This window comes from Gouania willdenowi, chromosome 20 (assembly GCF_900634775.1).
Source record: "Gouania willdenowi chromosome 20, fGouWil2.1, whole genome shotgun sequence".
In the NCBI taxonomy this organism is placed as follows: Eukaryota; Metazoa; Chordata; class Actinopteri; order Blenniiformes; family Gobiesocidae; genus Gouania; species Gouania willdenowi.
The window spans coordinates 14395107-14420571 of record NC_041063.1 but is presented as its reverse complement, the minus strand read 5'-3'; the positions used below and the strand labels follow the sequence as shown (position 1 = coordinate 14420571).

Genomic DNA, 25465 nt, shown 5'->3' with positions numbered 1-25465 from the left:
CAACAGCTTGAACACGCACACAGAGAAGACATGTCTGAGATTTAAGTTAGGTCTAAAAAGGCTGTAACAACTAAAACAAAATGCTTAGAGTGGAATTAGAAAGAAGGAGAATTATCTAAAATAAGACTGGCTGATGGCTCTGGTGCAGTTTCTGTTCGTTTTTGCTGTTGTGTTCCAAGTGTGTGTGGGTGGTTGTTCGAACGAGGAGTTTACCTGCGCCCAGGGATCATGTGTGGCTGAGGACAGAAAATGTGATTTCACGGTTGACTGTGACGACAGCGGCGATGAAAACAACTGTGAGTAAAGACAAATAGGCCAACAAATGTGACTTTAGAGGAAATACAGGCAGTAACCAATGTGTACTCTAATGGGACTGAGATGTACTACTAAATATAATTTAGAGGTGTATCATTGCGTATGCACGTGTGCATCTGGAATGAACATTTTCTGGTTATTGTTAACAGCCATAAAGATGAAGAATTCCCCAACAGGATATAAATAATTAAAACAGTAATTAATCAAGTTTTTATTTTATTTTTTCAATGTCCATGAATTTAAACAAACAAACAAACAAACAAACAAACAAACAAACAAATAAATAAATAAATGTCCATTAAAAATGTAACTGAATAAGATAAGTTTTTGTCTCTGTTGGTTTCACATTTTTCGAACATTCCAATTTATCAAGGTTGTTCGTTATTTATTTACATATATTCAGGGACGTCCGATACAACTTTTTCATTTCCGATATGATACCGATATTGCAGCCTTGCGTATCGGCCGATATCGATCCGATGCGATATCAGCATGAATCATACATACTTTTATTACTTTTCTTTATTTTTTAATAAAAAAATAATAATGACTTATTTTGTAGTATGGCATGTTAGGCTTGATTAAGTGATGTCACTCAAACCGTGAACAATAGTCAACAACAGTAGGTATGAGAAAAACTGACCCATTTATTATTAACCAATTGGTTATATACATTTTAGCCTTCAACATAATATCTACAGAATTCTACAAGTGAATAAAATAAAAATGAATTGCAAAAAAAATAAATTACCTGAAATTTGAATCCGATATTCGTTTTCAGGCTGATATCGGACCAATATCCGATATCGATATTGGATCAGGTCAGTGTGGGACCCCAAAAAGCCCTTTCTATCGCACACAATATTCTTTAATTTATCTACAAGGCACTAATCGTTATAATTCATGTTTTTCCTCCAAAAGAACAAAACAGAGACATTTTTAAAAAACTAAATAACTATAGCACATTTTATAATGATTTACCTTAATAAACCAGACAAAAAATTGTAACAAATTGTTACATTTCTTTGTATGACCATGTAGTGCTGCTTGGGATACAATGATGCACGTGTCAAACTACGGATAATACATATGAATGAAACTTTTAACAACGATGGATTGTAAATTGTAATAAATAAACCCTAACAGTGCTTGTATGTTTTCTGTTTCAGGTTTCTCATACAGGAGGTGTGACTTTGAAAAGGGATTTTGTGACCTTTTCAAAAGGTCGGACACACAATCTGAATGGATTAGAACAACCAAAGCATCAGGACTCAGTCATGACCACTTAGACAACAAATCAGGTTGGAGAAGCCAACATCTCAGCATTGGAAATTACATTTACAAAGATATATTTGAAGTTAATTGACTTATTCTTGTCATTCCAGCACATTTTCTACACTTGTCACCTATCAAAGAAACCATAACCATTGCTGAGCTAAGCAGTCCACAGTTTACGCCCAGTCAAAGCTGCAAGGTAAAGAAAATAATCAAATGAAATCATTCAAAGAGGGAAAACTCAATAACCAAGCCTTTCTTCATATCTGTGTTTCAGATGAGTTTTTATTATTATGTTGGGGCAAGACATGGCAATCTTCAGGTTTTGGTTCGGACTAAACAGAGCATAAAGGTGTGGGATCACACGGACCAACCGCTACATGAAGCCTGGCAGCGGACAGTGATTCCTTTTGTCAACACTCACAGTTTCCAGGTTTGTAACAATGACACATTTTTATTATTGGGAAACAAAGCCATAACATTTAAAATCACTGATAAAAATAAATAAATAAATGAATGAATGAATGAATGAATGAATGAATGAATGAATAAAATCACTGATATTGACCACAGTTGAACTCAAATTTGTAGTATATATACTAATTTTTTTGTTTGGGAATGAGTACACTTTACTAGTGTTATTACTACTATTACTAGTAGTAATAGACAGTTTTTGCTTCTCGTACCAGTAAAGCTAAAAGATATACCAGTAGTACTATTAAAACTAATGCAAATTAAGTAGGAGGGTTTAGAAGCAAATCCAGCACCCTGATTGGTTGTAATATTTTCAAAAGCCAATGGCAAGCTTTTCCCCGTTATTAGTATGTAAGGCTTACTAGTGACACTTTTTGTTTCACCACTTAAGGGTTTTCGCACCCTAATAAACACATTTGAGTACATGTACTTCAAATGTGTGTACTAGTAGAGCTATAGGCTACTAAGGTTGATATATCACCAATATCAAATTTATGCTCAAACAGCTTTCCACATGCAGGTGCTAAATTAAGGAATGCTGATGCTGACTTATTTAAAGTGTGACCTATTGCCATTACCATACATATAAAGCTGTCACACTTAAATATCTTCATTGGTGTTTAGCATAAGGTTAAAAACAATACTGTCATATCAGCAGAAGCTGAAAGTAAAGAGCATGGTTTGATGAGAAGGTACTGATCCTTTAGGGTCCATCTGGAGTCCAATGACGCCTGCTGTATATGTCCTTCCAGCATCCTCAGCCAGTGTCGGCATGTCACGCCTCCCTGCCTTTACCATCTGTTACTGACAGTGAGAGTAAAGCCTGTTTAATGCCCACTTTAAATTACATTCATTTAATTTGAATTTACTGCTACATTTTAGGCGGACTCAATGTATCTGAGTGCTCATAGAGCTGAGGTATTAGTTCAGCACATGGTCACTTTTGATCCACAGACAGGACATTAAAGCTGTCCATTGCTATATAGACTTTTGGAGGACCAGTACAGTAACAAAGTACATTTCTTAAGTAATGTATTAAGTATTATGTTTGGGGGATACTTCTTACGTTCACTACATTTGAAAGACAAATATTGTACTTTTTACATCACTTAAAACACTTAAACACTTGTAAAAACGTGTTGTTCTGTTTATATAATTCCTATATTCCACATTTTAGTGTTTTTCGTGTTGGTAAATGTTGTGTTCAACACTCTACATGTCTATATATATAGTGGAGTTGATAATAAAGCTAACTTTGACTTTGACTTAACTACATTTTTGTGGATTTACCTCATTAATCACTATTTTTCTGTTGATCCTCATTTGGATTTTCCCAGTTCTAATAATAATAGCTTTAATTACTACATCCGGATCGTCCGTGCTAGAGCCACTGAGAGAAAGGCAGGTCACGTCTTAGAGTGTATTTGTTTGGACCATCACTATTAGTTCTTTAGTGCTGGTTAAAAATATACCTCATGATTTTCAAATGTTATTACAAATAACGGAAATATAGTTTGTGTTTTTAGTTTTTTGTTAATTATACAGGTGTTGCAATGATTTGTTTTTTTTGGCAAATAAAACAACTGTATTGCTGAGTAATTAAACTCAGACTTTCTGCCATTATTTGTGTAATGTTGAGCCTATTGAGCAGCTCTTTGTTTATTCTGTGACAGATGGTGATTTGCTTGGTTTGACGTAGTTTTATTAAACACAAATGTTATAGTAGTTAATAAACAGCACAGTGTTATTCATTTGTACTGCACTACTATAAGGAACAGATTGTAAATCAACATTTTCTTATTTGGAATTATGAAGAGGAACATTGTGTTGAGTGTTTTTATTTTAGTAATTTGTTATGCAAATACTTCAGTACTTTCACTTTGAATGAGCTACTTTTACTTGTATTGGAGGGTTTTTTGACAGGCAGTCGCTGTACTTTTACTCATGTAATAAAGGTGAGTACTTTGTTACTCACCTCACTGTACTAATACAGTGAGGTAGTACATGGAAATACAGTGAGGTAGTGTATTTTCACCTCCCCTGTGCTATTCAGCCCCTGAGTAGTTTCGAACAGTCATAAATATGGGGCAATAAAGGTGTAGATAAAGGCTTTCAATGGACTTTGGTTGGTGAATGAACAATATTACTGTAATTGTAGACTGAATGAAAAGATTACATGGAGTCATGTGTAATATACTGTATCTGTCACATAAGACACTTTCTTCAACTAAAAGGCTTGACATGAAATTGTGAAATTCTTCTCAATTTTGCCTCTTAACATTTTACAATCAGTTATTTTGCAATGAGGAATTCTATTCAACCCTGATTATCGTGAGATGACAATGGTTGCTGATTTTGATTTGTTTCTAAAAATGGAACAATGTTGTTTTTTTCCATCACCCGTACGTTCACCAGGTGGTGATTCAAGGGAAACTCTTTGCCGACAGCGATGCCTCAGATTTCTTGGCCATTGACGACTTCTCCTTCAGTCCTGGCTGCGTCGTTTCTGCATCTGGTAAGACACATAAACAGAACGGCTCCAACGGGCTCTGAATACTGATGTGGATGTGAAGAGACACTAAAACACAAAGAATGGGCTTCATCGGGGATCAACGAATCGTTAAAGTTGTGCGTACTGCACATTTTCTAATTTTGAAAATACGGATGCTGCTTATTACAAAGTGCGTGACTTTATTTGTTTCTACTAAAGCCTGCAAGATTTGAAGATTTATGGCTTTTAAATGTAGGGAGGTGTTACAGCTTTTTGACAATAAATCACCTTTGATTGATCATTTTGTTCAGACCACAAACTAAGGACATTCATTTCTTCAACATTAAAGCTGTTGTTGTTACCGATGTGTGATAAACCACCAATAATTACACCACAGATGCGTGCATGGTAAATGACTTAAGTTTGTCCATTCATGACTTAATTCTTGCATGGAATTATATTCAGGGAGTAGAAATATTTTAGTGCTAGATCAATAACAATTAGTTATGTGCACATGCATTAGGAATTTAATCTAAGCCAGGGGTGTCAAACTCATTTTAGTTCATGGGCCAAACACAAAGTAGTTTGATCTTAAGTGAGCTGCAGATTTTAGGCGGGAAAATGAGCAATTTGAACATGGACGTTGTTAAGTTTTCACTTCAGTGTAAAAATAACACAAAGTATTTAAGGTGTCAACAATATCCAAGCAATAAGTGACATATCAATGGCAGTGGATATCCGTACATATACCGACATTCTATCCATACGCATTGCCCCTCTTTGGCCAGTTTAGGTCATGTGACTAAGACTAAACCTTACCCTAAACCAAACCCTAAAAATTGTTGCGATATTGGGTTATAACCTTACCCTAATACGCTACGTACAGGCACTTCGGTAACTGTACCAATAGCACTGGGGGTTGTCCATACGGCATCTGTACTGGACACATTCTATATCAGTCCCTGCACGATTTGCTCTTTTAAAATTCATTGATTTTGTGTCCATTTTTTTTTTTTTTTTTTAAATTTGGGGAAAATATGTGAAAATATTTTTGGAAAATGTAGTTCTTTGAACAATTTGAGATTTCAAATGACTCCAGTCATGTGATAAAAGTACGGGAAAATTGCGATCCTCCAAATATTGTGGAGTCGAGCTGAGATATCTACAACTAACTACTGTACTGTACTGTTACTGTATTTGGTATATTACACAATAATTCATGTTTTTTCTGTCTTCTTTTACCTTCTTCTGAGGGCCGAAGAGGATGGTCTAAAGGGCCATGTTGCTTGAGTTTGACACGTGATCTAAGCTTCTCTTTCTAGCAACATGTATCCACTTGGCATGTTATTAAAGGAAGCGTAGGGATCAATAAAGCTTAGATGGTACACCAATCAAAATAGAGGAGAGTTAGTAGGGAATGAAAATGTTGTCTAACCATTCATTAATTCATTAATTACTGTAAGATATCCAATTTGCTGATATTATCCATCACTTGACTTCCAAAATCCCCCATCTGTTAAATTTCTTCTATCAATATTCCCCTTTTCTCCATACAATTATTTGACTTGTTTGTCTACAATTATACCTTTTGACACAACTCTTCTAATGTTACATCATGAATTTTTAAAGTGCCGATGATGAAAATTCTGTGTTAAAGTATGTCTTCCATAAATTTTCCAAGAGGTAAATGAGGTCTTAAAGGTTTTATTATTGATCAACTTGCATTATTATCCTCACTGGTATATGCCAATATTCAATGCTAAGGATAATGTACAGTACAAACTCTTTCTCTGATGCTGCTGCACTCATACATAAAACTCAGAGATCTCCTGTGAAGAAGAACTTTTCGTTTGGAAAGTTGGAGGAACGTAAACAACGACTGGAAAAGAAAGCTCGAGGAGATACGGAAAAAAAGGACAGTGAGGAGGAGTAACAACAGGAACAATGACTGCAGACGAGAACGCATCACATAAAAAAGGACAAAAAAAAAAAAAAATTAATGAAAAGATGAAATTATGAAGAAGATGAGAATGTTTGACAAGGGAAGAAACGAGGTTTGATGTAAAATTATCTGTGTTCAAATCAGGGGACGGATCTGGATAAGCATAATGCTTTTTTCCGTCGCCCTTTCCGGCATGCAAAAGGACAAAAAACAAACAAAACAAAACAATGATGTGATTTTGCTCTGAATGTCAAAATGAATTTCTGTGATTGCAACCATGTCGGAAATGAACTGAATAAATAAATAAATAAATAAAAAATAAGCTTTTAATAACACAATGACAGAAGTCAGTGGGAACAGCTGTAAATCTCACTTTGTGTCTAAAAGCTGAAAGTGGCTTTTATGACTGAAACTCTCACTTTTGCTTCCAGTGGCAGAGAGCGTCTCTCCCACTCCTTCCACCTCTCTCAGTTCCAGTCCCTGCCCTCCTTCATGGTTTGCCTGTCAGAATGGGAAATGCATAGAGGAGAATAAAGTGTGTGACTTCATTCCACATTGTTCACACGGGGAGGATGAATCCAGCTGTCGTAAGTTCATCCATCCATGATGTGAGTTTAAAGCTGTAACACAAGAATCACACTCTCCCCCTCTGCTCACTCAGCGTCTGAGTGTGACTTTGAGGGCGACTCATGTGGGTGGTATGAGCTCACACTGGGCGATGGCTTTGACTGGGTGAGGGGTTCGTCTGCGGAGGTCCCTCCTGATTACTACGGCCGCCCACCCCCACTGGACCACTCCACTAACAGCACTGAAGGTACAAAGAAAAACTACATTTCCATAGGATCATAAGAGGAAATAATCATTGTAGATTTTTTTTCCACATTTTTCATTAATGACAATGAATCCAAGTTGTTGCAGTGGAAAGTGACACAAGATGACACAATCAAAAAACCATGGTATTAATGACAAGATAATTCAGTTTTTATCCACAAACTGACCTCAACTTTGATTTACTGTTTTATTTTGAACAAATGCAAAAAAAAAAAAAAAACGATATTGCGCAATAAACAAAATATTTGATGCAGATGGCTTCCCTCCAGAAAAAAAACAAAACCATGACAGTATATTACTGCATACACATACTTTTTGTGTGTTTCAGCATCCTGTTTTTCAGCCATTGCTGCTGTTAATAAATTATTTTTGTCATATCTTTATATGATTTTGATGAAATACAGAAAAAAAAACATATTATACACTTCCAAAATTGTCATGCAATGTAAAGATATTTTCTTTATATTTTCTTTTACATTTCTTGATATCTGTACACTCTTTAATTGAAATTGGCAAACTGTTCCAGATTATTCCACTAACTGATATACAAAAGCTTTTCCTTGTTGACCGAACACCCACAGACCTAAAATTATTATTTTTTCTCTCAGTTTGTAAGTCCCTTTCCTCTCAATAAAGAGCTTTTGAATGTTTTCAGGTCATAATTTATTCTTGGCTTTAAATACAACTTGAAAAACAACTAAATCTGCAAAGTAACTTTGACTTATGGAACAATGATCTAAATATCTGGCATTTTGTATATTAAAACATGTAACCTTCCTATTATCCTCAAATATTACTCACACATTTTACCTTTGGGGTCAATCTGACCCCAGCGATATTTGCCTCCAGAAAATGATTTTTTTGTGTAAGGCACTTTATTTATTTTTTGAATACATAAATAACCCCTTGATAATGAAACCCTAATTTATATTAAATAGTCTTCATTCAAATCTTCTCAAATTTACTGACAAAATTAATGATCACAAGTAGGAACCCTAATGGTTGAAGTGATGATATGACCATTCCAGCAATGCCACCATCAGGTCAAACCTTCAGTTTTAGAGTTAGTATATCTTGAAAATCTTTCATCCAAATCTTGTCTAATTTGGGGTGCACATTCATGACTCTCACACAGTGAACCATATTGATTGATGTTGGTGACCCCTCCTTTCTTCTCATAAACATATTTACTTATTTTATCTCCTTTTTTGTACCATATTAGGGGTTATTCACTAGTCCTCAGATACATCTTTCTCTAAGTCACTGTCACTGTGAAAGAGCTGTTCCAAAACCTTGTTGACAGTAAGGCCACACATGGTTTCACAGACCATCTCAAGAACTACATGACCCAGGAAACTGAAATTTTGTATAGTAATACAGCCTAACCTACTGCCTCAGAATATACAAAAATATCTTCTATACATCCTATCTGGTGGACATGCCAGCCCCTCAAAATTGGAAAAAAGTTTATCAGGGTTTCGGGCTCAAACATGTTTGGGCCTTCAGTATAAAACTTGATATATGCCTTAGCTCCCTGTCATTTGATCAGCTGTGAGCTATTTCGTACATAGTAATCATTAGTGATTACAGTCTCAGATATATATGCGTGAGATGTTCTGAAAATTGGTTGAAATGACATGGAAGAACCTTTTTAGGAAGAAATCCACCACAGTGCCAAAAGGCACTTGTGCTTTCAGGGAAAAATAAGATACTGTAGATGTGTGATGAGCTGATAGTGTGTCTCCTGTGTTATGGCACAATGGAGAGATAACATAGACAGAATGAATAAACGTTTTGTGGGTAAATCTGCTTCTGGTTTGTTGTTTAGGGGAGATAAGCACTTTATGGATGGATTCCATCTTCTCAAGATGAACTATTGAAAAATAAATAGACAATCTGAACACCCTCAGCCTATTAAGATCATTTCTGAAATGACTTAAAGCATGACTCAACAAAACTGGGTTTCATTTGTTTATTCATATGTTACTGGTGTTTGTGTGTATGTGTGTTTCTCCAACAAAGTACATATGTTGTTTATTTATTTGAGCAACATAAAAAAACACATTTTATGTACAATACATAACATGTATTCAAAGGAGAAAGCGCTCAAAAGGAGTAGGCAGAAGTTCAAGGAACTTATAGGTGCCTCCTTCACAAAATAACAGTGATGTTGATAGGTTTTAAATTTAGTGAGTCCCCAGAACCCACAGGTGGTGATTTGAGTGGGTCTCTGGGAAATTTAATGGGTCTCCAATAAAAAAATTATTTCTTTCTATTTCTTATATTCTTCTATTTCTTAAATTGTAGTGTTAAACTCTTTTAATGGTGGTATGATATGGCTATAATTAGCAGATATATTCATGTATGTTCAAAATGTATCTGAAATTAAACAAATACAATTCAAATGAAAACAAAATGGTGTCTGTTGTACAAAATTAAATGATCAATAAAAGTGTTGATTTTAACACAAACATGACAGAGTCAAAAAATAAATTGTCACGAAAATCTTCTTGTCTGAACATCAACTAAATCAAATGAACTGAGTCAATCACTATGAAACTTAAAGCACACAAATTTAACTTATCTAACACAGTGCAAAGTCTGTTGAGAAAAATAAAATGATTAGATATGTTTGTGGTGTATTGTAGTTAACTGACTGATTGTTGTTGTAGCGGCTAAACTAGCATGTGCTCAACTGTGCTGATTTAATGCGTAAAGGGGTTCGCTGACGGCTAGGTTTCTTTTGCTAGTTACTGTGATTTTAAACATAAGTTGATGTTCACAATATATCGTACCTAGCAACATCACTGCTTACTACTAAGAAGTTTGTATCTTTGACTTAGGGCCTTATAAAATCCGTTTTATTTTTTTTTTTACAATTTCTGTTTTATTTTTCCCCAAATTCCATTTTTTCCCCACAAATTTCGTGTTTTCCACTTTATTTTTTTGAAATATTTATAATTTTTTAAAGAAAATGTTAGTTTTTAACTCCTGTGAGGAAACAAAATAAATACTAATACATAAAAAACTCATAATTAAACAAAAATGAGGTATTTACTGCGTCCTTTTAGATTTTTATGCATCAGGGACGCGTACCTAGCAACATCACTGAAATAACATTTTAAACTTCACATTTGTTTTTTTTTGTTATGTAACAATACTATACAAACATATACAGTGCATATACATACATATTTTTTATTGTTTATATTAGTTTGTAACAAAAGTAGTAGAAAAATAAACCAGAATATTTTCTTTTTTATTGTTTATGTTCATTTGAAACAAAAATTAATAGAACAAATTAAACCAGAATATTTACTTTTTATCGTTTCTGCTCGTTTGTAACAAAAGTAATGGAAAAAATAAACCAGAATTCATCTACCTTGTTGAGTCCCTCGGTATGATTGGTAGTAACAGTCCTCACACCCTTACTCTCCCTGGGGGAACAGAAGTGCATCGTCGGCATACATCAACATATTAAGCTCGGGGCAGACATCTGGTAAATCGTTGATGTATAGCAAAAATAGCGAGGGCCCGAGTACAGAGCCCTGAGGTGCTCCAACGTCACTGCTGAGCCATTGGGACTTTACGCCGTCTATGTGGACACATTTATTTCTGTTTGTTAGGTAAGATTGAAATAATAACAAAACATGAAGTAAACAGCGCTTTGCGTCTCATCCACTGCAGGTTATTTCATGTTCATTTTTAAAAACAGCAGCAGTCTACATCCGAGAGCTGTTCTCCGAGGACCTTGGTTTCAACAGTCGGCCTCTGGCTGCACCATGACCTTCTGGTGAGACCTACACTAAAATCTTCTTGGCTTTTTGCACTGTAAGCATGTTACTGGGGACATTGTTTTGTATTTTTAGCAAGAAATACACTTTCTGCAGTTTCCTATTCTACATTTGCTCATACGGAGCAGACAGATCTGCTAGTGTTCCGTTTTTGACATTTTTGAAAGCCTCTCAGAGTTTATGTCAGATAACAAAAGGTGTCTTTTCGGAGAGTGATTGGACATATTCCTGAGGCAAAAAAATGTAGATTTATAAATTCTCCTCTTCCCTTGAGTCAGCATATTTTAACTCTGACAAGCATATGCAGTGGTATAGGAGAATAGGATATACAGCATTCAGGATGAACAAATCAGCACTGAAATACTGTCGGGAAAAAGTTTTTCCATCTTTCTCTTCCTCTGTCTTCTTGTCTCAGGCACCACAACTCAGGCATATCAGTGGGTGCTGCCGACATGTACCTCCGAATCAGGGGGGTCCAAAACAACACTGTCATTTGGAGAACAGTGTACGACCAAGGGCCTCAATGGCACCAAGTCACTGTGCAGCTGGGACGCATCACTAAACCCTTCCAGATAGCTCTGGCTAAAATCAGCCTGGGTGTGTTTGATGGCGTGTCTGCTTTGGATGATGTGACCTTCAGGAACTGTTCGATGCCCCCGGCTGTGGCAGAATGTCCCCTGCAGACCAATTTTCACTGCTTACACACAAAGTCATGCGTGGAGCATCTGCAGCTGTGCGACCTTGTGGACGACTGCGGGGATGGATCAGATGAGGAGGGATGTTGTGAGTGTCTAGGAAGGCTGCACGAATAATCCATATAAAACTGAAATCTGATTACTTATTGAGGGCGACTTTTAAAAAGTCAAAATCCGAAAATCGATTTTCCCGTTTAATCATGTGTAATCACGAAAAGAGTCAATCTCCCATTACAAACTGTTGAAAAACAAGTTTCAAACATGTTTAACTTGACTTGAATTTAACCTCTTAGTTTTTTAAATGTGAATTTTGTGTGAGGTTTTTTTTCTAATGCAAGGATTTCTTTTTAAAAATGCTGAGGGATTCATTTTTGGTTGGGGAGGTTGTTATTTTATCAAACCCACAGGGAATTTAAAGCTCCTATATCATGCAAATAAAGTTTTTTGAACTTTTATACCTTATATTAATTTTAATTCCTTATCAAAAACGCCTCCAAAGTATTATTGACCTTCCTTCCTGCATCTCTGAGAAATCCTCAATAATCCTGCTCTCTGAGTTGCTGCTCTGCCCTCTTATGAAAAACAAGCGGTTCAAATTCTAGTGACGTCACTAGAATTATGAACCGCCCCCTCCAGGAAGTGCCTGCTGCCGGTGCCGCGCCTCTTCGCTGCAGTGTAGGCACTGAGGGAGAAGACATTGTATCGCCTTTGACTTGATCTGACGTGTTTGTGACGGTTGAGGTGAGAAATGATTATCACCTTAAGTGCACTATTCCTCTATTTAAGTGAAAGTGAATTAGCAACTTAAAACTCTGGTGCGTGTTTGATGCAGCTGACTGCTGCTGCTGCTGCTGGATGAACACAGCGCGAAGACAGACTCACACAATAGCCTCTTAGATAGCCATGTGTTTTACTGTAATGTGCAGTTTTTTTGGCTGAAAATAAAAAAAACAACAGTGTGTGGATAGCAAGAGAAAATCACTTTGATCACAAGTCAGGGTGTAGACACGCCCACTCATGAATATGCATAAGAAGGCAGCAAACAGCCCGTTGGTCAGAAAGTGACTTTTCAGAGGCTAAAACTCAAGAAAACAGGTGAGTTTGGGAAAATAAACCTTAATTACTATGTTTTTGGGGTTCTAAGAAAAAACGGAGATACAGTATGTGAAAAATGCATGATATGGGACTTTTAAAGCTTTGCAGTTGCACTTTATTCCCAATGAAGAAATTTGTTTTTACTTTTTCAACTAAAAGAAAATACTTCCAATAATTAAATCCAGTGTCTATATTTTTAAAGGGGCGAAAAAAGAAAGAAATTGAAACTCGAGTTTTCAAAGTAAAAAAATTGGATTTTGTTTTGAGCTAAAATCGTAGAGCCTTAGTGTCTTGTGTACCAATCACAGAAGTCATTTTTCTGTCAATAAATGTTATTGTGTCTTAGCTCCAGAGCTGCAGTGTAATTTTGAAGAAGGCTTATGCAGCTGGATGCAGGAGCAGAGCGGGGGTGACACTTTTAACTGGACTCGCATCCAAGGCCCAACCCCATCCCTCCACACAGGCCCCTGGAAGGACCACACATTGGGCACCAGCTACGGTCACTACCTCTACATTGAGTCGTCCTCCCCGCAGGAGTTCATGGACACGGCTTTGCTGCTGAGCAGAGTCTTCCAACCCACCCACCAGCGTCTCCAACACGAAGCCAAGTCCCGTCACCACTGTGTTTTCCGCTTCCATTACCACATGTATGGCTCTCACGTGTTCCGCCTGGCTGTGTACATGAGGACCACAGCATCAGGCAGAGGTCACATGCTGTGGGTCCGTTATGGAAACCAGGGAAACATGTGGCATAGAAAGACTCTCTACCTCAACAGTGCTCGGCCATTCCAGGTAAAGCAACCTTCTTTAGACACCCCACATTTATTTAAACTAATAACTTATTAAACTATCTGACTTAATCACAGAGGTGTAAAGAGTACGCACAAAACATAAAATACTCAAGTAAAAAACAGCTCAATTATATAGTACTCAAGGTCAAAGTTACTAGTTACTTTCACCTTCAACGTTTATTTCTGGTAATAAATCTTGCCACAGTTCCCTCGCATACAGTAAACATCTTGGGAGAGAACTTCATTTATTTTCCACATATTATCTATGTATAAAATAAAAGATTTGTCAAAATGTACAATTATTTAAAAAAAAAAAAAGGTATCAGCCTTTAAGTATAGCTCCATTTATCAGCTCTAAAACAGTGCCATGTAAGTAGCAATATAATAGGTAGAAACCCTAACCTGAACCAAATAAAGTGGCTGGGAGTTGATAAGAAATGGAACGACTAAGAACATATGGGTTATGTTAAACGGAACAAAAATAAATAAAATTAAAAAAAAATCACAAAAAATGATAATTTACTCAGGAACAGTTGGGTGTCAAAATGTAACTAATTAATTTACTTTATTTAAAACTTAAGGAAAATTACTGATTTGGAAAAATACTCAAAGAAGTACAAGTACCCATAACAATAACTCAATTACTGTAACGTGAGTACTTGTAATCTGTTACTTTCACCTCTGCATATCCATTGTATTTTGTGACCTGCCTATTATCATCTACACAAAAACCATGGAGTTCAAATCAACCATTGGCAGCCCATTATTTGGTAGAGCCTTGCAGGAATAAAAGGTTTTCAGTGTTTAGAACACCAGATTATTGTTTTTTATTCATTATGTACCACACTCAGATTCTCAACACACCTAGTAGTATCAACCTTATTTACTGTACATGGCTGCTCCCGCCTAATTATTGGAATAAATTATAATAAACACACAAAACACAGTCAAGTGCTGTACAAACAACACCACCACCAACATCCTCTTTCATAAGTGTTATGGATACAGGTTAGGTTTGATATAAGCCAATAACTTCAGCTCACGTTTACTGGTACAACATTGTAAAATTTATCACCAAAGGTCGGGATAAACAAACTGTGGAAGGTAATTCCATAGTTGCCCTTTATTGCTTTAAAGCAACACTAATATTATGTAATATATTCTAGAACCCAATTATATGCAAATGTGTTAAAACTAAGAAATTTAACTAAGTTTTTTTTTTTTCTTTTCTAACCTGCCTTTGCCACTCAACCCTATTTATAAGTCTGAACAGAAATGCTTTATTTATTCTTGTAAATAAAAATAAAAGCAATGGGGAAGAAAAGGGGCATACTGTATGTGACGTGGGTCGGTTGTATCTGTCAGAGCAAGACAATGAAACAGCCACCGTTCAGCAAGCACTCAGCTAAATAGTGAGGGAGGCTTGATTAGTAATGAGCCATACCTGCGTGCCACACCTGAGCCAGCTCATCACTCACAACACAAACACAGTGACATCACTGGGAGGAGGAGACACAAGCAGCAAAACACAAGAGTAACTAGAAACTACTCATCCATATTCCCGTTGTTTTTTATCAGGGTCGCGGGGGTCTGCCGGTGCCAATCTCCGGCTCTAATGGGGCGTAACTAGAAACTACACACAAGTAAAGACTTACTTAAAAAGGCTAACTAAAGGAGGAACAAAAAAATAAACATTATAAACCCTGACATTAACAATCATTGTATCTTACACCACCAGTGGATACTGATGCTATACTGTAGTTATAGTTTTTACTCTCACTGTAATGAATCATGTTACTGTAACTGAGTTGCTTTTATGGGTACTTTTTTGAGTATATTTCTAAATTTTACTTGTATTTAAGTACGTTTTAAAAGAAGAAAAGTCATTTATTACATTTTTACACCATTATTGAGTAAATTGTAATTTTTTTGTTTTAAAATGATCAACAGACATTGTGAAATAACAAAAAATTGAATTACCAGACAACGATCAAATGCATCACATCATAGTCGACCAATCAGATTAAACGTAATGCAAGGCGCCAGAACAGCAATGAATGCTGGTTATTTTCTCAGTTTTAGAATTAATAAATGTAAATGTAATTATTATTTTGAATGGAATTCATTGGTGTTATTGTATTGTAACCTTTTATTTACTTGTACTTGTACTTCAGTACAATTTAAATCAAGTAACTGTCCTCTGTTTGCTAACTAGGATCTATTAACCAGCTGAAAAATGACCAAATAAAGCTTAAAACAATCATATAATTTTTTTTTTAAGTTAGACCTTTGAAATCCATCTTTAGATAATGTAGATTTATCAGATGATTTTCAGCTGTGTGTGTGGTTGTTATTTTTCTGCAGATAGTGGTGAAATATTGGTAACTTTAGTGCTAAAGCAAGTCATTATAAAATGATATTGACTTGCAGAATGTTGTTTTTTTTCTTTTTGGCAGATTTTAATTGAAGGCACAGTTGGAGACGACTTTCATGGTGATATTGCCGTCGATGATTTGTCTTTCCTTCATTGTGAACCATTTGATGGTAAATAATACCACATAAATGAGGTGTTCCTTTATCTACAGATGTCATTATTTCCAATAAGGTTTGTTTTTTCTCGCATTTTATTACAGGAGAGCTCCCACATGCCAACAGTACGACTCCTGCATTGACCACTGTGGCCCCCACGGTTCCACCTCACAGCTGCCCCGAAGGACAGTTTGTTTGTGGGTCACATGACGAGTGCGTGCCGCTGACTCAAGTTTGTAACTTCAGACCCGACTGCTCTGATGGATCGGATGAAATGAACTGTGGTAACAGGCATATCATGTTCATCGTCATTTTTCTTTACTTTTTATTTTCTCTTGACTCCTTTCTTGTTTTGTTTTGGTTTTTTTGCTCCATCATTTTCACAGTGCAGGACAGCTGTGATTTTAAAGGTGGTGACACGTGTGGTTGGAAGATGGACAACCCTTCCCAAAATCCCGTCCATCTGTATTCCTGGTCACCTGAACAAGGGGAGAGCATTCATGAAGGAGAGCAGTACCACCGTCCCATTAATGACCACACCATGTGAGTCCAAACGACAAGGTTCTCTGAAACAAAGCTAAAGAGTCAAACTATTTGTTTGTACGATGTAGTAACTGTATATTAAATAGATTGATATTTGACTATTTTAAAGCTAAAAGATAAAGATAACCTTGATTAGTCCCACAAAGGGGAAATTTGCAGTGTTTCAGCAGCAGAGGATCACAGCGTAATAAAAATAGCATGGAAAATATATACACTCGTGACTAAACTATGAGACTATTCCACACACCAGTGGACTGTGATATTGTGTGTATTGTTGGGGAATAGGAAACTGTCTCATTATCTGAGTTTGATTTTTGAGAACATTTCCTTGTCAAAACATAGAAATGTGGTCGGAAAAATCTATCAATACTTTCTGTTTCCCAATAAATTCCCAGAAAAGTTCAAATTAATTTAGAAACCTAATAAACAAAAACAAATAATGACATGTTATCCATAGTAAATTGAAAAAAAATCACTAATATACTAAAACTAATGTAGGTTTTGGTATTAAAATAACTTTTTACTCTAAGCTGACAGAACAGACAACCAGGCTGACCTTTTATGGTTTTGGACCTGTCTGAAACCCTTGAGACAGTTGCTTATGTGAAAAATCCCTGCAGATCAACCTCATGTTAAAAACCACCCAAAGCACCATTGTTGGTTTACATGTTTCTTTGTTGCTTTTGGTCCTCGTGGTATTTAGTATTTCATTCATTTTGCTTCGTCTAAAATATGCTGATGATTTTGTGTGTGTTTTTGTTTGTTCTGTGACTGTTTCTCTGATAGCAACAGCCCTGAGGGTTGGTATATGTGTGCAGACAGTTCTAATGGAGGCTATGGCCAATCCACTGACCTCCAAACACCCGTCATCACCTCCACCGGGCCGTATTGCACCATGGTCTTCTGGTACTACATGAGCGGTTTCACCGTTGGATCTTTGCAGGTACATCACGCAGCTGAAAAACGTTGTAAACATCAATGTTCAGCTTCTTATTTCCACTGATATGTTGGAAAATATTCATGTCAGGGTTTTTCAAAAATACCTGCAGGTGCTTCTGAGGCAAGGAAACGATACTCGAGAGGTCTGGTCTCAGGCCGGTAACCAAGGTAACAGATGGAGACAAGGAGAGGTATTCTTGGGGATATCGAACAATGTCCAGGTCTGTATTATTCACCTTAAAATATGTAAAAAATAAATAAATAATAATAATAATTAGTTATAATTACCAAAGTATTAATAATTACATTATATTAAGTAGATTTTAATAAATATTATATGTATTTAATTCTTTATTCACATAAAATACTTGAGTTTTTAAATACTACATTTGACTTTGTTCTAGATTCAGAAGTAGATGACATAATTTGATAAAATAATGAATTGTCCACCCTCGTGCCTTCCATGACACCAGATATGACTGAGATTGTCAGCGATGACTTTAGCCTGAAGGACAAATAGCAACCCTGGCAGTGTTTAATTGACTCATTAGGACGATGACAGACTTGATCGGACTCATTTCCCTAATAATGGAAGATGCTCTCACTGAACATAATTCAGTTTAATGAGTGTCAAGTCCAGAGTGTGAAAGCAAAGTTTGTTAAGGTTATCTGAGGTAGGAGTGACCAGGCACATCTCACCCGTGGGGCATACGGGGGATGCGACACCCGCACTTTCATAAAAATAAAAATTCACCCCCTCACTTTTTACAGAGGGATTCATTGTTGAAAACGTATTGCTCCAGTTAGATTGACTGAATGGTGAATAGGCCAATCACAGCCAGCCATTTGACCAAGCTGCCGTTCCGAGAAGGTAAACAAAAAGTAAAAATTGATGAGAAAAGTGTAAGTAAAGTGACAAAAAAATGAGTAACGTGGCAAAAAATTTAACAAAAGTGGCATAAACGTTGCAAGAAAAGAGTGAAAAGTGGGCCAAAAGCAGGTCAAGAGTGCAGGAATGTACAGAAGCGTAGGCGGCGGGAGGAATTGCCTCCTACTCTCTTTCTGGCCGCCTTCTATTCTTAAAGCTGCAGTTCGTAGAATCCTCTATCCGCTCCGTTTTGAAACTGAAACCGAAACTGAACCTCTGTTACCGGTGTATTTTCTGAACGCTCTTAGCGACTTTTTTCTCAATATAGACTAGTGACAAATGTATGGACTTTATCTTGTGTTATTAGAGATTTTTCTGGTGTTTTATAAATTCTAACATGAACGCATGTATCACTCTAGTTACTGTCCGGAGAAACGCAACCACTTCCAGACTATAAAATGAATTCACCTTGAACAAGCTTATCTTGGTTTACATGCATCTGTTCTCACTCTCTCTCTGACACCTGTGTGAGTGTGTGAGTGGGGCGGAGCCTGCACAGTCACGGGGATCCTTGAGGAGACAAAGCGATCCGTTCCTCCTCAGTATATTTGTGCCTTTAAATGGGAGACTTTTGCTGGGATGTCCGTCATTACACTTTTACTACAGAGGATACCTGAACACCCCACGACTTCAGTCCAGCAGCCAATAGTAACACAAATACAAAAAAGCATCAAATTATTTTGAAAACGAGCAAACATGGGACTAAAGAAGTTGCAAAATGGCCAAAAAAAATGTAAAAATGGGTTTTCTTGGGGGAATAATAATGACTTACAGCTTTATCATGGTTTTTCTAAATTAATTTAATAAAGTAAATTGGGAGTCGACGGTTACCCCACCCTTAGAACACTCACTTTTCAAATTACTGAAGCACATATACTGTATAAAATAATGTTTCCATGATATGGAGTGTGTCTGTATTTTTTGTTGTCGTCAGGTGGTGTTTAGGGCAAAGCATGGCATCAGCTACATGGGTGATGTTGTGATAGATGATGTCACGTTCCTGGACTGCTCACCACCACTTCCTTCAGACCAGCCATGCACACACGAGCAGTACGCGTGTGCAAATGGACACTGCATCCCTCAGGATCATCTGTGTGACTTCATCGACCACTGTGGAGACAACTCAGATGAAGACTCTTACATCTGCCGTAGGTTCACCTCTTATGTTGGATGATTTTTTTTGGATAATTGGAGATCTTGCACTGATTTGTGTTCTTTTTTTAAATTTTTGCTATCTTTCAGAGGGTTTTGTTGGGCGCTGCAGTTTTGAGTTTGATCTCTGTTCTTGGCGGCAGTGTCGACAGGATGATTTTGATTGGCTGATAAAGGCAGGAAGTACTCCGACAGTTGGAACTGGACCATCCAGTGACCACACCCTCAGAGACCCATCAGGACACTACCTCTACCTGGAAAGCTCTATTCCTCAGGCGGTCGGTGTTAGCGCCCGTGTCGTAGGACCATTACTGAGCAAGAGGAGCTCACAATGCAAGGTATGGTCAAGGATAATCAAACGTGGAAAAACAACTGGTTAATCCAAGTATTTAGACTCACTTAAAACAATTATTGTCGCCGAAACAACTATTTATATATAAAGTGAGACAATACACAAAATACATGATACTGTAATGAACATAATAAAAGTAGACGAAATCTCTCACCATGAATAAAATTAGTGTACAAGATGAGCTATCGTTAAAGTACAGCTTTTAAGATTAAATCAGGGCTTTCGCCTTTATTGGTCATATATATTATTACATATATGAAATCTATTCTCTGCATTTAACCCATTCATGAGGAGCAGTGGGCAGCCATATTGTGGCGCAGTTAGGGGTTAAGGGACTTGCTCAACATCCCATAGCGATGGCCCGGGTGAGATTTGAACCGGCAACCCTCCGATAACAAGCCCAGCGTCCATAACCACCACTCCCACTCCCACTTTTTTGTTATTTAACGGTTCAAAGTAGGGAAAAACACTTCATTTCAAGGAGCTCCTCTCCTTGAAATGAAGTGTTTGAAACAACACGATCTCACAGAAAAATGTGACACTGACACTAAAACTGACACTAAAACTTTTTCTTTTCTTTTAAAAAACATTTTTTATTCATCATAGACCATGCACATTGATCAAAACAAGCCAGAGTTAGCCCAAAACATTACATTTTAATCTGCAGTCCAAGTCAGTTGTTAATTTAGCATTCTGCAGTTGATATAATACATTTATATTAATGCCTATACATTAACTTTCAAAGGAACTTGTCATGTAGGGCATCCAAATTACTTCCCACATGACAAAAGTTCAGATTTATTATAAAAACTGAACAATATAATACTGTTTAAAACAATGTGGATTAAAAATCAAACAAAGAAATTGGGAGCTAATGCAAAACGCTGCCCCTATATTACAGTAAATGTACTACGTCACATACGCCTAAACTGGCTTCCCATCGGTTGTGTTTGAAGAAATGGAGTTGTTCAGGGAACTGTACTTTGTAGGTTGAATGAAAGTGTATTTTTTTTTATTTTTATGTAGCCTTTATAGAAATAGCTTCAATTTTTGAGTTACAGCTCAATATGTGATTAGAATTAGTAGTGAGTGTTCTTGTCTGTGTGTGTGTGTGTGTGTGTGTGTGTATGTAGCTCAGCTGGGACTGATGTCTTGATTGACTTCCAGTGTACTGTGTGTCTCATGGCTGTCCTGACTTGCTCCTCAACTGTCAATCAATGGGGGTGGGGGGGGGCAGCAGCGGCGGGGCAATTACAGTAAAGGAGTTCTGTGGAGGGGGAAGGAGGAGAATTACACACAATCTGAACTGAGAGAGGGGAAGGATGGCTCTACTGTTAATCATGAATAATGATTTTATTCAAGTGGAAAGAAATGGATCCTTTTACAACGTGAAAGCTGTTTGACACAAAAAGTTCACCAAGTGTTTCCCATGTTGAAGACTGAAAGAAAAGGTGCAATGATTTTTGTGCCTGAGACGAGGAAAAGTTCATTCATTTTGTGTCCCAGAAACCTAATCATTTAAGTTTGGAATTGATTAGGAAGAAAAATAAATTAATATATAGCAATATATTGAATCCAGAAGCAGTTGTGTAAAAAAAAGTCTTCACCACGTGTGAAGCCTAAGGCCCGGGTGCCAAAATCGGCCCTTTGGAGCATCTAATTTGGCCCGCAGGAGAAAGGAAAAATGACAGAGGAAACGTGAATCATTGGTAAATTACCATCTAATTCAGTTGTAGATATCACAGCACATAAATTCAATTAAATCCCAAACTATTTGAAGGGACTAAGGGTTTTGCACACATGTGCGTGTATCACATGATGGCAGTCAGTTTTAAAAAAAAAAAAAGTAAATTGCTGAAAGAAATCTTTTTTTTCTTTCTTTTTTTTCAAAAATCCTGCCATTTTCCTCAAATTATTCCACATTTCCACCAAAAATTGGTCACAACACCAAGAGAAATTAAAGGAAAGATCCTTCAGGGACTGATGTCTGTCACTTGTGCTTGGATATGGTTGATGCCTTTCATAGGCTGTATATCATTTATAGGTGGAAGTTCTAACTACTAACTAGGGCACATGGATGTTAAAATTACCCATTTTCCTGCTTGAAATCTAAGGCCCAGATTAAACTGCTCCATATTGGCCCCTGAACTAAAATGAGTTGGACACCCTAACAGTTTAAATTGTTTTTATTTGTTAACTGTCTTTCTGCAGATTCGTTTTTACATCCACATGTCTGGTGATGGTATCGGGACCTTCAGTGTGTTCAGTAAAAGTGAAGGACATCATCAACCCCTGCTGAACCTAACAGGAGACCAGGGAAACTACTGGCAGCTGATGGAAATCCCACTAAGCTCCTCCACTGACTTCAGGGTGGTGTTGGAGGGGAAAGTGGGTCGGAGTCCTAAAGGTGACATCTGCCTGGATGACATCACCTTCTCCCCAGGGTGTCTTCTTGCTTTTCCTTCTTCTTCTTCTTCTTCAGGAGCAGAAACCACCCCTACGCTATCTACAGGTATTTACTTTTTATGTTTTTGAGGGTCAAAAATGGGACGCTGTCCCTTTCAATTAAAAAATAAAAATGAAAAATAAGAATAAAATAAATCCTTAAAAATAGAAGGGATTTTTTTCCTAAATGACTGTTGTTGAGAACATTACCTATTTGAGTAGTTAAATGTTTTAATGGCTTCTTGGATAATCCAAGTTCTTTGCAATATATTTACAAGTAAACAGATATTTCAAGCTATGACATGACAAAATGCTTGATTTTACAGTTTCCGTTATTTAAAATGAAATGTTTTGTCGTAGAGAATCATATGAAACTAACTCATGAATTCCCTGTTTGATCAACAATATAATTGTATGATCATTTATGAATAAAAGGAATTTTATTCTCCATAAAAGCGTTGGTGGCATAGTACACAGAGATTTGCTTAACTGCTTTGAACAGAACGACTTCATCACTGTCTGTATCAGGCTTTTAAAGGGAAAAATGTTAACTAATAGAAGCTCCGCTACATCTCATAAATCTTTTATGAGGGAACTCCTTCACAGACGAGCGAAAACAGATGATTTATTTGCTTCTGTCCCGATGAATAAAGGCGGACTATTAAGCATTTTTATCTGCTCTTTTAACTTGTGCTGTCAGGTGCACAATGAAATGCTTTTTTAATTCCTTAACTTAATATAATAACAGTTTGGACAGTAAAATATTCATTTTTTTCCCCTAACACTGCTGTTCAGATTGATATCTTTCTACAATTTTACAGTGCAATGCTAAAACATAAGATGTTTGTCCTGTTAAGCTGATTTCTTCACAGTAGATGTGGATGAATCCAGCTTTGTCCGAAAACCTAAAACAGCAGCTATAAACCTTCATGGATTTATGCCCATTTGAACACAGTCACATTGGAAACGTAGGGCTGATTTTCTGTGTTCATGTTTCAGATTCCTGTACCACTGCATTTTAAATCCCATACTGTAGGTGTTTCATAGTAAAGTGATTGTGTCTCCAATCGATTCCTAACAGTCTTTGTAGTCGTATTATTAAGTTCAAGGGACTGGTGATAAAAACATATTTACCGTGAAATGCTGAAAATGACTTGCGACATGACTTTAGTGTTTAAAACTAAGCATTTTCATTAGTTACTGTAAAAATTCCTCATAAAAGTTGTGTGATGGAAAGATTTTATAAAATGAGTTTGAAGTTCTGGTTGAATATCAGGGGTTTTTTTTCAGCAACATCCTTTCACCTTTGGCACCGTGTGACATGTTGAGTATCTGACCCATATACAGTCCAAATTATGGGGATTGTGAGTTCTTGCTAAGATGGTCACCCTGTCTTCAATAATGCAACACTGATAGCTTATTAAGAGCAAGTTTTGAACTGGAAATACTGGGACTATTGATTGTTGAGATACCCAGAGACATTGACTTTGTGGCTTTTTATTGCCTAATACAACTCTGTATGGATAAATCCAGAGATTTATTTTTTGATCAAGATCACAAATTTTGTACCAAAACTGGCTTTGGCTATTATTTTCACCTATATTTTTCTTGCCAATAGAAAATGCTTGTAATTTTTTATTGATTTTTTCTCAAATAGCCAACACCAAAGTACGGAAGAGGATTAGGGCCACTAAAAAACAGAGCCAGTAGTGAGAATAATTTTTTTTTTTAAAAAAAACAGAGCGAGTAGTGGACGTAATCTTCTTTTTTTTTTTTTTTTTTTTTGTCTTAATTATTATTTTTTGTCTTAACTTTTTTTTTATCCTTGATTTTTTTTTTTTTTTTTTGGCTGTCTCATAGGTGGAGACAGGTAGTGTGTGCGAGGGGTTCGTACATTCCTCAGGAACCACTCGCTCACAGAGGAAATCAAAAAATTTGGTCACTGTCACAAGTTTTTCTTCCTCCAGCCACTCAGAAACACACTGCCTGTGTTTAAAAAAAAAAAATCAAGACTAAAAAAATAAATAAAAAATAATAATTACTGTATATATATTTTTAAACGTTAAGACAAAAATATAAAATTACCTCCACTATACTACTCGCTCTGTTTTTTTTTTTTTTTAGTGGCCCTAATCCTCTACCATAGCATTGTATAAAATGTCAAATTTCCACTTTTAACATCTCTCTGAACATTAGCTATGTTAGCATAGCGTCCCACTGTGCAGACTACTTTCTGTGTTACCCACCTTTTTTTTTAAAAAAAGTAGGTAATAATAAAGCTTGTTTTACGTGTAAATTGTATTTCCAGGGTCCTGTGCTCCAGGGTTCCAGACGTGTGAGAATGGCAGATGTTTTTCTCCCAGACAGAGCTGTGACTTCACAGATGATTGTGGCGATGGCACTGATGAAAAGGATTGTGGGACTTCCTGCTCTTTTGAAGAAGGTCGCTGTGGCTGGAGCAGCTCGTTGGCGGATGAGTTTGACTGGATGTTGGGCACCGGATCAGTTCAGAGCATACGACCTCCCTTTGACCACACGCTTATGGATGAGAATGGTATGACTGGGATGATCGTGAGATCTCAGGGTTTTAATACCATGGCAATGCATGAACCTACATTGTCTCATCTTTTTCAAAATTTTCCATTTCATCTTGACTTAAAACAAATAAAATCTATTTAGAATTTTAACTTAAAGATTACATAAAAAAAAAAATCAACAAAAGAGTTGAAGCTAAAACCTCCTCAACTGATGGCTGTTTTTATTCTGGAGTGCATCATAAATCCATTGTTCTTTTATTGCAGTATCGAGTTTAATGCTTACATGACAATTCAGGCAAGAATTCTGCACTTTGTCATTACATTCAAAAAGTAAAGT

General features: G+C 36.6%; 1 protein-coding gene across 1 annotated transcript in view; it reads left to right on the top strand.

The window, feature by feature from the left end:
• The window catches only part of malrd1 (MAM and LDL receptor class A domain containing 1), a 44846-nt gene continuing 19381 nt past the window's right edge, over positions 1–25465 (top strand). Inside the window, exons 1-19 of the mRNA XM_028434894.1 lie at positions 1–296; positions 1485–1616; positions 1701–1789; positions 1868–2023; positions 4480–4579; positions 6929–7084; positions 7159–7311; positions 11016–11121; positions 11538–11905; positions 13259–13704; positions 16160–16247; positions 16337–16516; positions 16619–16775; positions 17562–17718; positions 17825–17935; positions 19577–19790; positions 19885–20132; positions 22358–22658; positions 24900–25145. Coding sequence (XP_028290695.1) covers positions 134–296; positions 1485–1616; positions 1701–1789; positions 1868–2023; positions 4480–4579; positions 6929–7084; positions 7159–7311; positions 11016–11121; positions 11538–11905; positions 13259–13704; positions 16160–16247; positions 16337–16516; positions 16619–16775; positions 17562–17718; positions 17825–17935; positions 19577–19790; positions 19885–20132; positions 22358–22658; positions 24900–25145 — 3571 coding nt within the window. The 5' untranslated portion in view covers positions 1–133. The remainder of the gene's footprint in view (positions 297–1484; positions 1617–1700; positions 1790–1867; positions 2024–4479; positions 4580–6928; positions 7085–7158; positions 7312–11015; positions 11122–11537; positions 11906–13258; positions 13705–16159; positions 16248–16336; positions 16517–16618; positions 16776–17561; positions 17719–17824; positions 17936–19576; positions 19791–19884; positions 20133–22357; positions 22659–24899; positions 25146–25465) is intronic.